The sequence below is a fragment of the Ophidiomyces ophidiicola genome, assembly GCF_022830035.1.
Source record: "Ophidiomyces ophidiicola strain CBS 122913 chromosome Unknown scaffold_9, whole genome shotgun sequence".
Taxonomy (NCBI): Eukaryota; Fungi; Ascomycota; class Eurotiomycetes; order Onygenales; family Onygenaceae; genus Ophidiomyces; species Ophidiomyces ophidiicola.
This window is the reverse complement of record NW_026054649.1, coordinates 614,068-630,277: the sequence shown is the minus strand read 5'-3', so window position 1 is coordinate 630,277 and position 16,210 is coordinate 614,068. Positions and strand designations below refer to the sequence as shown.

At 45.2% G+C, this 16,210-nt stretch overlaps 6 protein-coding genes across 6 annotated transcripts; 2 read left to right on the top strand and 4 right to left on the bottom strand.

The window, feature by feature from the left end:
• Positions 1-673: 673 nt before the first annotated feature.
• DAP1 (Dihydrodipicolinate synthase) lies at positions 674-1,344 on the bottom strand (the record flags this gene model as incomplete). Its single annotated transcript, XM_049252167.1, has 4 exons — positions 674-901; positions 961-1,198; positions 1,258-1,279; positions 1,335-1,344. 4 exons carry the CDS (start codon positions 1,342-1,344, stop codon positions 674-676), a joined length of 498 nt encoding a protein of 165 aa, XP_049109050.1.
• A 555-nt stretch (positions 1,345-1,899) lies between these two features.
• LOZ57_003112 (uncharacterized protein) lies at positions 1,900-3,426 on the bottom strand (the record flags this gene model as incomplete). The annotated part of the gene is made up of 9 exons (XM_049252166.1): positions 1,900-2,097; positions 2,159-2,411; positions 2,479-2,619; positions 2,678-2,715; positions 2,772-2,794; positions 2,844-3,008; positions 3,064-3,149; positions 3,230-3,264; positions 3,391-3,426. 9 exons carry the CDS (start codon positions 3,424-3,426, stop codon positions 1,900-1,902), a joined length of 975 nt encoding a protein of 324 aa, XP_049109049.1.
• Positions 3,427-5,057: 1,631 nt separating this feature from the next.
• Positions 5,058-5,500, top strand: LOZ57_003111 (uncharacterized protein; the record flags this gene model as incomplete). The annotated part of the gene is made up of 2 exons (XM_049252165.1): positions 5,058-5,099; positions 5,168-5,500. The coding sequence occupies 2 exons, from the start codon at positions 5,058-5,060 to the stop codon at positions 5,498-5,500; spliced, it is 375 nt and encodes a 124-aa protein (XP_049109048.1).
• Positions 5,501-5,786: 286 nt separating this feature from the next.
• LOZ57_003110 (uncharacterized protein) lies at positions 5,787-6,826 on the bottom strand (the record flags this gene model as incomplete). Its single annotated transcript, XM_049252164.1, has 4 exons — positions 5,787-6,360; positions 6,457-6,508; positions 6,563-6,714; positions 6,768-6,826. The coding sequence occupies 4 exons, from the start codon at positions 6,824-6,826 to the stop codon at positions 5,787-5,789; spliced, it is 837 nt and encodes a 278-aa protein (XP_049109047.1).
• A 1,824-nt stretch (positions 6,827-8,650) lies between these two features.
• LOZ57_003109 (uncharacterized protein) lies at positions 8,651-10,798 on the top strand (the record flags this gene model as incomplete). Its single annotated transcript, XM_049252163.1, has 2 exons — positions 8,651-9,816; positions 9,871-10,798. 2 exons carry the CDS (start codon positions 8,651-8,653, stop codon positions 10,796-10,798), a joined length of 2,094 nt encoding a protein of 697 aa, XP_049109046.1.
• A 3,257-nt stretch (positions 10,799-14,055) lies between these two features.
• On the bottom strand, positions 14,056-15,839 carry LOZ57_003108 (uncharacterized protein; the record flags this gene model as incomplete). The annotated part of the gene is made up of 5 exons (XM_049252162.1): positions 14,056-14,524; positions 14,585-15,355; positions 15,415-15,562; positions 15,620-15,670; positions 15,758-15,839. The coding sequence occupies 5 exons, from the start codon at positions 15,837-15,839 to the stop codon at positions 14,056-14,058; spliced, it is 1,521 nt and encodes a 506-aa protein (XP_049109045.1).
• Positions 15,840-16,210: the final 371 nt, after the last annotated feature.

The window sequence follows — 16,210 nt, the reverse complement described above, 5'->3', positions numbered from 1 at the left end:
TGCCCAATTATAGCTACCCCGGAATACTATCTTCGTAGTTACATACAGAATACGGAGTATACACACCCTGTCTGAGGCTGCATTTTCCCGAGGGTTATATCAAACGTTGCAGAGAAGTTCTTTCATGAAACCCCATATTAAGCATCCTATAATACTACTCTACTATGCATCTACTATTACTGATAAAGTACGACATGTTACATGTTTAACTGTTTTGTCCTGTTTGAGATATTTGAGGTGTCTGAGCAATATTTTGTGTGTGTATATGTGAAGGAGGGACAGGAAATGTCCAGCTTTCAAGAGAGGGCGAGAATAAATAGTAGGGTGGGAGCCCAGAGCTTTGATACAATAAGAGCAATCCTTGACACCTGGTGACTGCCTCACGAGCTGTGCTGGAAGCAAAAGTCCAAGGTTATTAGATACAAAAGCTCCGCTAATCCGCATGCATACTCCTATCACTTCCTGTACCTGGCCACCTATCAGACGCTTGACTGACCATTGGAGTTGGAGATTCTAGCCTAAATCTATCAATGATATCAAGATATAGCGGATATGAGACCCTCAAAAACACTTTTTGCTCATCCGACTGGTCAGTTATGCCTGTGGCTTATGTTTTCATGGTTGCAAATTGCATCCCGCCTATACGAATTTCAAAGGCAAGCCGTCGCGACGATCATTTAGCGGTATCTGTATCACCTTCTGCAACCAATTTTCCTACAATCAAATACTTTTCGAGAAATCTTTCTTCCCAACCCGTTAGGTTCTCCAGCTGTTCTTCGTCCAGTCCCTGGAGATCATCCAGCGGTCCGTTAAGGTCTTTCGTGAGCATTTCCTCGTCAAAGCTCTGACAGGCAAGTCCGCGGGATGCATCGCGGCCGGCAAAGTTCTCGTACGGTCCGCCCTAGAGGGAGAGATTGTTATGGATGAACTCTAGTTCGAGAGCGTGGGGCCCAGAAATACCGGTCCGTAGAAATTCCTCCCAGCGCTAACGTCGAAAACCCTGCCGCGAACCGCAAGGTAGACAGGCTTGTTATTCCTCCCATCAAATTCCAGTAAAGTCGTTGGTGTAAAGGTGCGGAATACAACCGGAGCTGGCTCTTCGGGTAGAGCTACCGCAGACTTCGGCCGGAATTGCATGTATACAACCACAACGAAAAGAGAGAGGAGGATGAAGTTTATTGGGGAGGCAATAGATGCCCTGTAGATTAGGATCAGTAAAGCCCAAAGCGATGACATCAAATTTAGGTGTTACCGTACACCTCAGCAACTTGGGAAGCATCTACGGAACTGTTAGTTAGCTCTTATGGTTTGCCAAATGGACGAGGAGATAATACCAGACGCCATTATACGTGCCGAAGAGCCCTCCACTCTAAACAAGGCACAAACTGTGGTATTCGATGGAGCTTAATAATGATGGAGATGCTCGTAGTCAAGGAGTTGTTGAGCTTCGGCACTTCAGCCTCGAAGCAATCGACTAACTAGCCAACTAGTTTCGGCGCGTCTGTCATTGGTTCCGGTTGAAGATCACTAGCACAGCTTTATTTTGCTTTGAAATCTTAATATGTACGGAGTATTTAGCCCCAAAAACACCTCAATAAATTCATTGTTATCAAGCGACAAATAAATAATAACTACATAGCGTTGGCCCTTGGAATTCGGTTAAATTACTTCATTCGAGAACGCTCTTGATGACTAGTTACACTACAGTACGAGTACTTCGTCACATGCCTGCTCCATACTTTTCGTGGCCGTTGCAGATATACTTCAATAAATCTTGTTCTCTCAATGTTGCTTATACACCGATAGACCGATACACGGTAGGTTAGCTCAACGATATGCTATTCCAACCGCTGAGCATAACAAACGTAGCTATCGAAAGTGCTTTTCGTTAGTATAATCTTAGAATTGAGGAAAATGTGGGAGGGCATACAAGTCAAAAGTGGAATGAACTCTTGGGCTTCTCATGTCCGACCTTGATTGACTGATTAAAATTTGAACTTCCTCCGGTGTCCAGCCCGCAAGTCTAGTCAGTACCGCCAGCCCCATTGATTCGAGACCCTCTTCAGCTTGGAGAAGATTATAAGCGCCAATAGTTTTCTAATCCAGCTGCAGTCAGAAAACATTTAGATCGTAATATCATATATCTGGGAGCACAAACATATCTCTTATCCTTGGGCCAGGTGCCGAGAGGAAGAAGGAACTTTTTGATGTGAAAATTTTGAAACCCGGCATCTCGGAACCATTTCTCCATTTTTTCTGGTTCAACGCGAATATAATACCCACCCTTGGCGAAGGTATCTAGGACTATACTATTATAACGTTCGACGGAGGTGCCTTTCGTGGTGCCATCCGCGGAGTATAGCCTTGTGTCCCAACCTTGATACTCGAACCATCCCCCAGACGATAACGAACTGAAGATGTGTCAGACGAGGTAAAGGCCTACATAGACACTATGTATGGATGATAAGACCAGCATACCTATAAGCTTGACTGATAAGTCTCGGCATATCCTTGATTGATACCTCAAGGAACCGGGCATGAATATAGTCAAATGGAGATGTTTCATACGCCCATTCGGCTTCGACATCGTCAACCACAAACTTGACGTTTGGAGGAACGCTGGACGAAGATTAGAGAAACTTGGACCTCAGTACTCAAAAAATGTAGGTAAGCTCACAACGATGGTTGAATAGGACTCAGGTCGTTCCCAATTACCTGAGTCTGACTTAGCAGCCTGAGTTTACATGTCAGACAAGGAAATGTGCAGTTACCTCGGCCGAAGGAAAACGGTCAGCTGTTTATTTTATTAGCACTGGGCTTTGTGAGAGGTTTTAATCACAGACCAAACTCCATAGCCCATACTCCAGTTCCAGTGCAAATATCAATTACTCTTACGGGGGAATTCCCAATAGGCGCAAGAAAGAGCTTTCCTTCAAGCAGTTTGTGAAACATTGCATGCAAAAGGTCAAGCCGGTCACTCTCCTTGTCATCATTCGGGATAAGATATCCTTAAATTTACGTAAGTGTCGCAATCATGCTACTGCTTGAAGTCCGAGGACTTACGGCCTTCGCGAAAAGCATGGTATCGCCTGCCATTTTCTTCCGGATAATCGACAACACTTGAGGTTATCGAAGATGTGTAAGAGGACCTGTCCTTGAGAAAATTGGTAAATAATGCCGCGATTTGTCTTGAGAAGCAATATTCAAAAACTGGGGCATATTTGCTCACAATTCATCCCCATATGTAGAGTCTGTATCATTGATCTGGGATATAACAGTTAATAGCGTCGTTTCAAGATCCAAAATTTCGCTAGCAAACGTTGTATGCATAACTATTGCACACCATACTCGGTATGTATGTACAGAGTATATATGGCTGAAAGGGCTTACCAATGGATCGATCTCCAATCTTTGGTCTCCGCTCATGATATGGCTATATTGAAAAAGAATAAGTAATGCTTGGGTTCCAAGCTAGGAATTATTTGCAAACGTAAATAATATACTGAGGATTGATTCCAAAGAATATTTGGAAGCATTAAGTAGCTGTGGGTCAGCGCAGCGTTATAAGCGCCGTTGGCCCAACAAATCACCAACTAAGAATCTCAGCCATGCAAGATATTATTTGGTACGAAGGTTGAAAGTCAAAAACCGCCGTTGTCGAATGAAATCTTGCTTCCCTGAACGGAACAAGGATTGTCTTCTCCGAGACCCAATGTTGTGAGTGAAATCGCATAAGTGCGGCATGGCATTGTGCTCACCGCCGACACTGAGACGCACCCTAGCAAAGGCCACGAGTTATTGGGATTCTTTTGAGGAATTAACTACCATTCCGAATATCCTGAGCATGATTATATGGAAACCACAGAAGTGCGCGACATTCACTCTTTCTTTCTTTTTGCAGCTGCTTTTCCCCATAAAGAGCGGGCGCAACGGCTACGCCACGACATCAATGCGTAGCGGGGTGATGGCCATCTGTTGCTTTGTCTGTTCGAGGGAACTCGATCTGCGCGCAACGCCAGCATCTGTTCTCATTGTTTGCCTAATACGGCTAGCGCGTTGTCTGGATCCGATGATCATGTGATTTCCCGAATTCCCCACACTCTGCCTTAGACCATACTTAGTTAGTGCTCAATGTGATCAGAACAGCAAGAAGCTTACGGAGTGAAACGTTCTCTCTCAAGCTCCAGCAAGTCCAGCCGTGTGTGGAGACATTTATGGGTGGTATAACTACGGAGTACGGAGTACGGAGTATACACACTTGTCAGTAAGAAGGCCAGCTTCCAGTGTCACCCCTATTCACTAAGCTTTCTAATAGCCATTGAATGCTTTTCGCTGGTATGAATCGCCGGGTTTGTGACCTAGCTCCGCAGCTTGCTTCATGTCATTGCTATTTATTCCCTGAGATAGGCTGAGCTCTCCTAAAAGCGTACCAGTATGAACGGGTAGTGGTTCGATAGCGGGGAAGAAAGCTTGTTTACTTAACTGTGGGGTTGCCAACCATGGTTAATGCTTTATTCTATACAGCGTAATCGATGTCCTTTAGAACCTTTGAAGATGGTACTCCGGAGCGATCGTTGTATGGAGTACGGGGTAGTTAACTACTATACTAACCAATTCGATGGAGTACTCCATACTCCCTAGTAAATAGAATGTCGACTCCCATTCCCTGCTAGCACCGGTCATGAAACTTGCCTAAAGAAAAGGGCACTGATTAATCACTACTGTAATCATTGGGATAAACCAGCTCTGCTGGCATGCGACATGGGTCAATAGCCTTGGCGGGTGGCGCCCTGCTGAGCGATGACATCATGAAACCACATCCTTCAAAAGTATCTGTTGAAGGAGAATATGTGTATTGCTGGAAGACTCCGATTACTTTGATTAGGAAAATTCGATCAAGAGAACCAATATAATTCTGAGCATAGAGCTTCTTAATCGTGACTGAGATATCCAACGATCCTTCCAGCAACCGAGGGAGATGAATAGGAGGATCCAAGCGCTCTGGCCTGTGAGGCATACTTGCACTCAGGCTTACGGTCGGCCATTTTACAGAATAAATGCAATTCGATTCGCCCATTCTGAGAATTCTGGAAGCAATAGTATGTGCTATGAGATCAATGCGTCCTAACGTGCGTGCCAAAATCACAGTTTCTAATTGACAATAGAGTATAACGACCGGGGTGACCGAGAACCACATTGCACCGAAGCTTCATCTTTTTCAAAGGAGTTTGAAGAACGTATTCCCTCAAACAAAGCCCGAGCAACTCTCAGCGAGGCATATCAACACAGTGGAGTCGATGCTCAGCATCCTAAAAGACCAGCAAAGGAAGAACTAAGCGCGGATGATGCGCATAAAATAAAGCAACAGGAGGAAGATGTTAGGAAACACAATGAGGAGGTCGAAAATCGATATGATAGAGCTATCAACCAGGTGTCCAATAAAAAAGAGGGTGGGCCGTTGTATGAAAAAGCGGGCGATAACAGTGCTAGGGGAGAATAATTATTTTAAGAGCAGCAGAAGCGTTTGAAGTATTTGAACATCACGTAACTATGCTATCGACCATAAATTGAGAGTCTGGCCTGATGATCGACGCAGTGGGATAAACGCCCCGATACCCGAAACTAAATGTATGTATACATTAAATATTGTAACCATATCATATCCAAGAACATATCGGATCCTAGGAAAACGCCGCCGCTTCTAGAACATATACAACTAAAAGAAAATTGTCAAGTCGACGCTTGATCAATACACTGAATACAACCTAAGATTGGGTGAACCCTCGTTATTCTGTAAGCAATGGAGTTTGCTCGGACGCTTGGCACGTATCGTTTCCCGAGTTGGCTCCTTCAACGGCATCTTCATGTGGTGACGAAGAAATGTCATCGATACTAGGGTTCTCGTCTTTCCCCCTTGGGTTAAGGTATTCAAAATAGATACCCATCACAAGCAAGGTGCCTTGGAGTAGAGACGTGACAACGTAAACCCCCCATGTACTCCATCCTTCTGCTCCCAGACGTGCTGCAAGGGAGGCTGCCCATACTAGACTTCCAGGGGTTTGGATACACATCATAGGAATACTCAAGCTGCCCACACGCCCTAGGAAGAAGGTGGTATATATCTGAGGGAAATATTGAACTGAGGACAGAAGGGTAGCCATGATGCCGAAAATATTAGCCCAGAGTTGGCGAGAGGACGGGTACATGAATGCTATGACGAAACTAAAGGTTGTCGCAGCTACTCCATGGATGACACAAGCTGCGGCCACTAGAAGAGCAGTACGGAACGATGAAGATTCGGGATATTTTGAAGTAGGTAGCGTGTCAGGCGGGGAGAAAAATAGAACAAATAGTGTAAGGCTACAATTTGCTTGTTAGCTGCGTCCCACTTGGGAGTACCCACATTCCAGGCTGGCAGATCCAGAGAGACTGCGGAATACACGCTTGATTTCTTACATGATCGCGAAACATGTTGCCTGCGTAGCAACTTGCAAGATTCCAAGCAAGCCTGCGAAACAGGAAAACCCACTAATTTCCTTACAACAAGCAATATCATGCCCACTTCGAGGCAGTAGAAGAATATTTGCTAGCCCCGAAGTTCCTGAGGTGGTTCCTAATAGGATGAAATATGGAGAGATACCGAAAGATGAGCGGCGCGAAATGATGCGGTGATGTTGTGGGATATAGGATAGAAGGATTCCAATGAGAATCAATCTATGGGCGCCAGTGGATTAGTGGGGTTCTTGAGGTGGATTTTGGAGACTCACATTGAAAGACCAAAGTTGAATATACTAGGAGAAGATAGTTGTTTGCAGTGTGGGTCCATGATTCCTTTCCTTTACAAGTAGTTTTACACCACTTTACTGCACCAAAGGAAGGTTGGAAATCAGTTTTGGATGGAGTGGTGAGCTCAGTATGGTTCATTGATAGTTGTTTCTTAGAATTAAATCGCAAATATTTATAGTTGGTCAAGATGGTCTGAGTTATTGGGTAATAAGTCCAAATCAAGAGAAGGTAGTGGGTAGTTATATGGAAATGTAAGATAGACACATTAATATGTGCTTGGCTTTATGAAGGACGACACGAGATATCACCCTTGATCTCATAAATATCAGGGTTTGGCCCAGCGGCTGAAGTCCAGAGTTGGATAACTAAACCAACTGTGGAAGTAGTTCGTTAATCACCTAACCTAGGTCAATGGCTGTTGACTACTCTGAATGGAGTAGTTACCTGTTATGTGGTGGTTACCCGTTAACTACCCGTGACCTTGCCAAGCCTCCACACAGACAAACAGCTGAAAACAAGCCGTCTAGCCCAGGTAGCTACCACTTGCAGTTTTGCAAAATATCAACAATATATATGTTTTGGGTCTCATCCTTACATATAGAGTGTTTGACATTTGTGCTCAGCCCTATAACAACCTCTAAGGACTAACACAAGCACCTTCCTGCTTCAACAAAGACAGTATCATATTTTAGAGCCAAGGCTCTTAATCTTGCTGGAGGTAAGGAGGATCTGGTATATGATCACCTCTACCAGTACTCCGTGCTCCGTACACAATTAAAAGTATGTTGTTATCAATCACATTAGACTTGTGTGCTTATACGTATGTACAAGTGTGTGCAACTCATCAAAGAGGTAGCGGCCATTAAAACCCATATATATATCCTTATCCACATGTGTCTTTTCAGCCAAAAAGGATAATCCTACAGTGTTCCTTTAGAATCGAAAGATGAACCTACCCATGTCTCTTTTTATCGTGTTGTAGCATAATGTTCAAAATACCGCTTCTGTCGAGTGAGATTGGAATATTTGGATTCTATTTCCTCCCAGTCAAATACGTAAATACTGGAAAGGGGCACTACAATTACTATTTGGGAGGCATAAGCCATACTCGTTAGCTCTAAATTCTTGTTGGTGGGGTGTTATTCCTTCACAGCGCAGGATAATATAGAGTATAGTGTTCTTTGGGCTTTCCTCTTGTCTTGGTATATGTATGTTCTGTCTGGTGTAGGGGCGCAGCCCTGCGCCCCACGACTTAGCCGAACTGACTATCCTAGTTAAAACACAGCACTGAGGCGCCGGGTGAATTCCTACTCCGTAGTTGTAAAGTAGTGAAGCCGAAGATGCTATCTGCCCAACGAAAGAAAGACGAGGCAGGCCAGGCATCGCATAGCTTTGGCTAATCATGGAAATAGAACCTTGATGGAGCGGATTCTGCAAAGTCTGTGCAGTCTTTCGGGCTAAATGCTTATTCCCAGAGAAAACAGGCCCAATGGGAAGCTGAGGGTTTGCTCGCAGCCACAGTTGGCTAACTAACCAATACTGGTTAGGCCGTATGTGGACGATACCTCCCAAGACACCCGTAATTTACAAGTGGGTTTCTGTATTACACTGTCAATCCCCACCGCCAAACCCTATTAGTCACCGGCCACTGACCACAGACCAACAACCCTTTCCATCTCACAATCCGCCCATCGCTACCAACTCCAAGTCTATTGTTTGCCGTCGTTCATTAATATCATTATATCAGCTCTTTATATTTGTTCCCTGTATTCGCTAGCATCTTTCCTCCGAATCTATCTCCTTCAAATACTTGTCGCGTTGTCGCTATCTACAATTCCCGGGCGGGCAGCGAAGGCCATTCGCCATGGCTAAACCCCCATCCTCACAACAAACACCTGACATCCGCGACGACTCGCTGAACACAACACCTGCAACACGTACGCGCTCGCTGGATCTCTGGTCGAACCCTGAAGAAATTTCAGAAGAAACGCCGATTCAAAACGTATTCAGTGATGAGTTCTCAGTGGAACCTCTGGATGGGTTTAATAGTACTAGGAGTTCGCTCAGCGAAACTACGCCCCGTAACATTCCACCGATGCCTTCAAGCGAAGAAACGGCCCCTCCTATTGTCAGCCCCTTCGGCGACAACGCAGATATATTGTTAACGGAGATGATACCTGTGCCAGACGTCCCCTCAAATTCCGATAAAATCAGACACGGCCCACGCGAAAGGAATTCTATAGCACGTCCTCTATCTACTTCATCTGGAAACTCTGTTGACCCGTATTCTGCGCGCCGAAGCATCAGTACGTCGTCTCGCTTCTCCATGCCCCGTCCCATGAGCCCATATCGGGGTCAAACAGGGCCCAGTCAGCCCTATGCAATGTATCCTCAAGGGATTGGGGTTACACGAACGTTATCTACCTCTACTGTCTCTACCTTCCGCCCTCCAGAACGCTCTTTCATTGCTGCTGCCCCACCACAGCATCCATATGCCATGTATTCCCAAAATACGGTCCCTGAAGAAGCCGTGGATGAACCCCAAAATCCGGTCATACCAATTGGGTTTTCGAGCCAAAGCCGGGGCTATCAACTCCCAACATCTCACACTCCCAACGAAGTCGGGGATATCGTTGGTCCGGATGGCCACACTGAACAGTTGCCTCCATACTCCCGATATCCAGCTAGCCCACCCTCAAAACAAGAACTGTTAGCTGACGATCAGAATGACGCTGTACCCCAACCACCTGTGCCGGAAGAATCACCTACACCTCGTCGACTGACATCAGAAGTCAGTATAACAGACAACACCGCTAGTACGGAAACAGATTCAAGCGATCATTCTTCTGACAGCGTCAAAGAAAAGCTGTCTCAGAAAGGACAGAGGAAGGTTTGCTGTGGCATTCCGCTTTGGATGTTTTTCCTTGTTGCAGCTGTGCTGCTTTTAGGCACGATCATTGGAGGTGTAATTGGTGGTCTTCTAGGTTCCCAGCAGACTACAAAGCGTAATCCGCCGACCACAACCTCACCGTAAGTCCTCACAGTCCCAGTTGATCTTAGACTTTATGCTGAGTCAAGTGATAGAACCGCTACCGTCACCGTCACCGCCGGGACTCTAGATGCCATTCCGGGGCCCACGGATCTGGGTGTGCTACCCCCGCTTCCAACGGGTAAATTCGTTGTTCCAGCCAACACACTTCAAAACTATTCAAGCAAGTGCCTATCCAATGGTGTTTACGACAGCTCTTGGCAATGCCGGACTACAGGTCAGTTTGATTGTCAGATTGACGTCGACAAGGATGATAAGGCAACGATCATTCTCAGTTCCCATAATGTGACTGGTAGCTTTTTCTACGGTGCCCAACCGCCCATTTTCAGAGACCCGGACCACACACTTTCACTAATGCTTGATAAAACAAACATATCCCTTGGGCCTGCGTTCTTTTTCTATACCCAACTCGATAAACTTATGATTATCCCGGAGGATGAATTTCCAAAGTCTCCATCAAAGAGAGGGATCGATGGCGCCTCACTGTCGTCAAGGTATTGGCCGGGACTCCGTCAAAAAGTAGCGGCCTCGCCTGGCGATAGACCTTGGTTCTGCTGGTGGAATAGCACGCTTTTGGAAGCATTCATCTACGTCAATGAGACAAGTTCCGCGGCTGCGTCGTCAAAGCTCTCAACCGGTGCAATGCCTACCCCAACTTCTGTCCCCCGAGCAAAACGCACATTCGGGACTCGCAACGATATCGTTATTCCTGAATATTCATACTATCCACGTGCTATAAAAATTGAAGAGATGCGGTATGCGTCCCACGGACAACCTGCATACTGCGAGCAGATGCTGGTAATGGACGATAGATCCCTTTACCGAGTATCTCAGGATCAGATTCCTATACTGGAGGCTTACACCTCTACAGACGCGCCCTTCCCGTCGGAAAATAGCAAATCTTTGGCTCGACGCAACAATTTTGACGAAGTAGGCTGCTTCTGTCAATACTTTTATGTTTGATTTTCTCTACCTCTGTTATATGGGTATGGCGCTATTGGCGCCCCTGGATTTACCCTTTTTGATGATTTTGGCAAGGCTCAGAGAGAGAGCCGTTGAACTTCTTATGTTTTTATGCTCAACATGCTTTTCATCTCTCACTTGACTCATCTCATTTGGTTTACGGAAAACCAATTGCATTTTCGATACCATTTTGGACCCTGTCTTTTCTAATTCTAGCCTTTTTGCTCTCAAATATTTGCATTGTTCATGGTGCTAGGGGGGAATATGGTTTCATATTAGTTTTCTTGCGCACGTTACCTGGTTCCACCGATCTACCGTCATATAGAATCGGACGAGTATTATATAAAATATTTTCTAGCCCCCCTTCCACCAAAGCTCTAAGACTATTATTTACTCACCTCGGTCTATTATAAAAACGACCTTCTAATATCATAGTTATCAATATTGACCAGGTTTGGCTTCTGGGGAAAGTTGATTGCTACCACTACTACACGTGGAACATGCGTCGTTCAAAGTCCTCTATTTATCACAAAATGAAAACCAAGAGGGGGGTGCATTCCAGATTCTGAGCTGGATATTCATTGGCTGGAATTCCTATTTCCCAATGCAACGTTTCTTCAATGAAACCATTTTTAGAGAATACGGTGTGAGAAGATATTTTTATTTCCTCTAACTTCTATCTTCTTATGACGGGCATAGTTACGGTCAGTGGTATGCACTCTTGGTTACATTTTCAAAAAATAAAAACGGTCCCTTCGTCCTCCCGCGCCGCCTTGTGGACATACACCTGAGATAGTTACCCTAGCCAAGACATTTCGATACCATGGCTTTACCTGTGTATTTTTATATTTTTAGTCCCCGATGGTGTCTTGGAAGAAGAGCACCTTGTTGCCGGCAGTATGGAGTACGGAGTACGGAGTATGTCTGCCCTTATCTTGCCTTTTCCGACCGACTAACTAACTACAACCTTAGTGCAGACGGAGATGGCCCTCTCGAAAACCGGGCCCAGTCTTGGTCTTGGACAGGGAGCCCAATAACAGGAGAATGCTAGTAATTAATTTGGGTTTTTCACCTGAAAGCGCCAGAGTCGGTGTTCTCCGGGTCAAGGGGAAGGTATTTTTCCCAGGAAGCAAAACAGTTATGAAACATAGAGTGAAGTATGTTACGATGCATGTACGGAGTACGGAGTACTCCAAATTCACTCCAAACCTCCTTGATGCTCTGATGAACGATCCTCTTCAACTATCAAGCAACCGTATTTTTCTTTTTCTTAAAGGTGGAATTTCTGTAGCCATTTTCGAAAGAAAACCCTGGTGTATTCAACGGATGGGCTTTCCGGGCGCCAGCGACAGACATTCTGTCCGACTGAAGGACCTTGGTCGGGAACCCTTCAGCTGAAGTGCATTTTGTTTCTGTATACTCCGTAAACCCTGCAGCCTCGTAGGGTTGCGCTTTTGAACCGAGATGTCAGTACGGAGTACTCTGTATTATTGCCTTGTTCGTGCTGAACCGATCGTGTCCATCGACAACCAGCATGAACCTGGGATCCCAAGCCCACGATCACCTGGTTTTTCCGGGTATTAGCGCAAGTTCCCATGACTTTAAGTGCAGCCCTACCACGCTGTAGAGCTTTACTGGAGACCTAGAAGGTCGGTGTAAGGATTTCTTTACCTTGAGTTTAGGCCAAATCCTTTCGAGACCGACGGAGATATCAACATCCTGGATTGGACAACGTGAACATGAGCATCTTGCCCACCGTCCTCTGGCACTTCTGTACTCCGTACGGGACAGCTTTTCAACCTACACAAGCCACAGATCACATGCATTTGAACTCCTTGCTTACTTTTCCACAGGCCGTTTGCCTCATCGACTAGCAATAAAACTACTGGAATCAAGTTGCTTCGCCAAACTTGCAGGGCTGGGCAGTAATAATAGCTACCACGGCTCGATGATCCCCACTGTTCCCGCAGCAAAGCAATCCTTTTGGTAATTTCCATCCTCACACAAGACGGAGAGGGCCTCCGTTAGCCTCTATTCTATCACAACTACCGGAGAAAATAATAATGGTTCGCAGCGCATGTCCTTTCCACCTTCCAATCTCTGGCAATTAAGCATTTAGGCCACACTACCGTTAGGCGCCGATGCCAGTATTGGCAGATTTACGGCACAACCGGGATTCGTCAGTCTTGTCGATGTGCGCGACTCTTGTCCGCTGGTGACAATACAACTTGTTACATTCTTTTTCAGGGTTGATTCTCAAATTTACAAACAGCTACTTGGCGCTCATGGAATCAATAATTAATACCAGAAAGACGCGGCGGAGATGCCATCCGTGCTAGGTTATGAGAAGGGGCTAAAAGGCTTTGGAAATTCATGTATGTGGTAGAGACCTAACAGGTACTTCGGTTTTTGATAGGCCATAGTCCATAAGTAAATGAGACTCGCAACTACCTGCCCTGTTAGAGATAGTCTGGCTGCATCTCTCCGCCTTTTGGATTTGTTGAAATAGTCTACTGGAAATAGTAGACATAGACTCCGTATATGTCACTACTATATAAAGTAGACTATATGCGCAAAATTAGTGTGTGGCAGTATATCGAAGAAGGCAGTATGTCTTTCTTGATTTAGCTGTTATACCAGGCTAGGAGAACACTGATGCTCAGTATTCGGTTATCCGCACTCATACCATGCAACAAAAAGCAAATATCTTGCTTAGGTGGAACCAGGATATTCTTTTGGTAAGTAAGCATTGATTCGATAAGCTTTGCCCTGTGAAGGACTATTAGCTGCCATTTGTCAACCGGAAACAGCTGGACAATATAAACCCAAGGATATATACATGCGTGCTTGCTATCATTCTTCCCCCCTGTCCCTTTGGGCACTCTCTAAGCAAACTCCCATGAGAAGATATCCAAGACCACCTTATTAGAGAAGATGGGCTTTTTTGGCTGGCAGTCAACTCAGTTGTTCTCTCTTGGCTAACAGCCTTGCTTTTTTTGTCGAGAGTTTCCTCTAAACTTCAGATGCAAACATTATATATGGAGTAGCAAATCAGGAACTAAACCGAACAAGCAATAGATACAGACAATAAGGCATTGAGCGTTTGAAAAAACAATTCTTGCATTCAATATTGATCAAACATGCCAGTCATCACTCATTGGGAATACATAAGTCGAACACAGAAACATGGAAGATTAGGTAACCAATCAGGAGGTAAACGCTGGTTTAATCAAGATATCGCAGCCCGTCAAGAGATCTTACAATTCGGACTTTTCCTTTGCTTCTGAAACCTTCGCTTTGGCGGCATCTGCCGCTTTTTGTCCTTCAGCCCTTCCGCTTAAAGCCCCGATTTTCAACTGATCCCAGACCCATTGCCCAGCACCCCAAGCTCGGTCAAGAATACCGGCTTCCTGCTTGACTGTACCATACATGAAATAATCGGCATTGCGCCTTGCTTCCTCACGGAGTCGATCAATGCTAGCATCATGCTGACCTTTCATTCCGTAGGATTCCAGGTACTTTTCAAGATCCTCCTTCGACCAACTATTGAAGCTATGATCCTTTGCAGCCTCTGTTGCAGAAGCCAGATAAGAAGTCACTGAGGCGTAGTTGCTACCACCAGCTTTAGAGGCACTGGTGTATGCATCTTGGGCTTGCTTCAACAGTTCAGCCCTGTTTTCACCGAGTTTCTCGAGGGCCTGTTTATGTTGAGAAGAAAGATATTTTCTGCGAAATGTTAGCATTAGCAATTTAGCATAAAAGGGCATGGGAACATCAAGCTCTTACCCAAGGTTTTCCCTATTCCAGGTATCAAATGTCCACGCAGAATAACCAGCAGCTGCCTTATGTCTATGCAATCTCACGGTAGCTAAGAGCTCATCGCGTTTTGATCCTTGAGGAACAGGGACCCCGCGTGTATCGAGATAAGCTTTTAGGCGGGAATCAGACCACATATTTATGGCAGAATTGAAAAGGTCATCCATTTTCATCTGTGCATCTTCTGTTGCTCGAGCATACTCATTTCCTGCCTTGGTGGTTGCTGCGCCATATACAGACTTGACCGAAGCAGTGGGTTCTTCAAGCAGTGATTTGCTATGCTTTCGTGCCAATGCGACGAGTTCGTTACGTCGAGAGCCCTGTGGGACTTTGATTCCGTGTTTATCGAAAAATTTCTTGAAATCAGATTCAGACCATGCACTGAAAAGAGCTTCGGTCAAACTCTCCTGGGCTGCGGCTGCTGACGAAGAAGCTACTGATGCAGCTTTCTGAGCCTCTATGCCAGCACGTCTAGAATTTCGTCGAACAGCAGCAATTAGTTTATCACGGCTTGTTGGTTGTGGGACGTTGAATCCATGGCTATCAAGATACTCCTTTAAATCGGATTCGGACCAGTGCTCATATAACCAGTTCCCAGGATAGAGCGTTGTTTGCCCCAATTTTTGTGCAATGGACTCATAGCTCTCTCGTGCTGTAGCCAAAAGGGTATCTCGCTTCCTTGGTTGGGGATTGGGAATGCCATGTTTGTCCAGGAACGTCTTTAAGTGGGATTCGCTCCATCTATCGCATCTCATCAGCGTTCCACCTGTTGGCTCGGGTGTGTGGTTTAGAGTACGTACGAGTCAAAAATCCAACCCTTAGCATTTTCATATGAGTCACCCACTGCTTCGTTGGTGTGGCTGATGGGAATCTGCACATATTTGTCCCAGTTGTTTTTAATGAGATTTTCGAGATCCTTTCGGTCTGCAGGGGTTGGATACGGAATGTCTATATCAACTAGTTAAATGAAATGTGTGGTAGTCAGAATTGCAATCCTAATCATACCGTGATCAGAGAGCCATCGTTCAAGCTCAGTTTCATGCCACCTGTTGTAAACTTTAGGTTTTGGTCAGCACCAGAGAAAATAAAAATAGAGCTACTACCCAGCCCCAAGCTTATATATGTTGTAGATGCCATACGTACCGGCTTTACTAAACCAATTGCTTGATCCCACGGCTTCAGCGGTGGCCAGGGCTAAGATTAAGCCTGTCGTAAAAAACCTCATATCGAAGCCTTACTGCCTAATGACGCGAATTGAGAGATGGAAGTAGGAAAATCTAAGAATGCTGTAATTATCAAGGAAGGGTCGTTAAATTCCAGAAGTTTAGACAGCAGGAACACATTCAAGTAGATATACGAGAATTTCAATGTTCTATCAGAAACAAGCTATGGCTGAAGCAGGGAATGTGTGTTGTGATGGGTTTGGAGCTATGACGTGCTGTGACGTAGCTGGCGGCAAGTTTGGTATCATTGAGCCCGGTCTTTGCGTTGAGGTAAGAAGAATGCTTGCCAGTGACAATATGTGTTATCGAGTCCTATGGGAAGGTATGTAAGGATTATGAAGTTATTGTACATATAAAAAACAACAGCCGATTA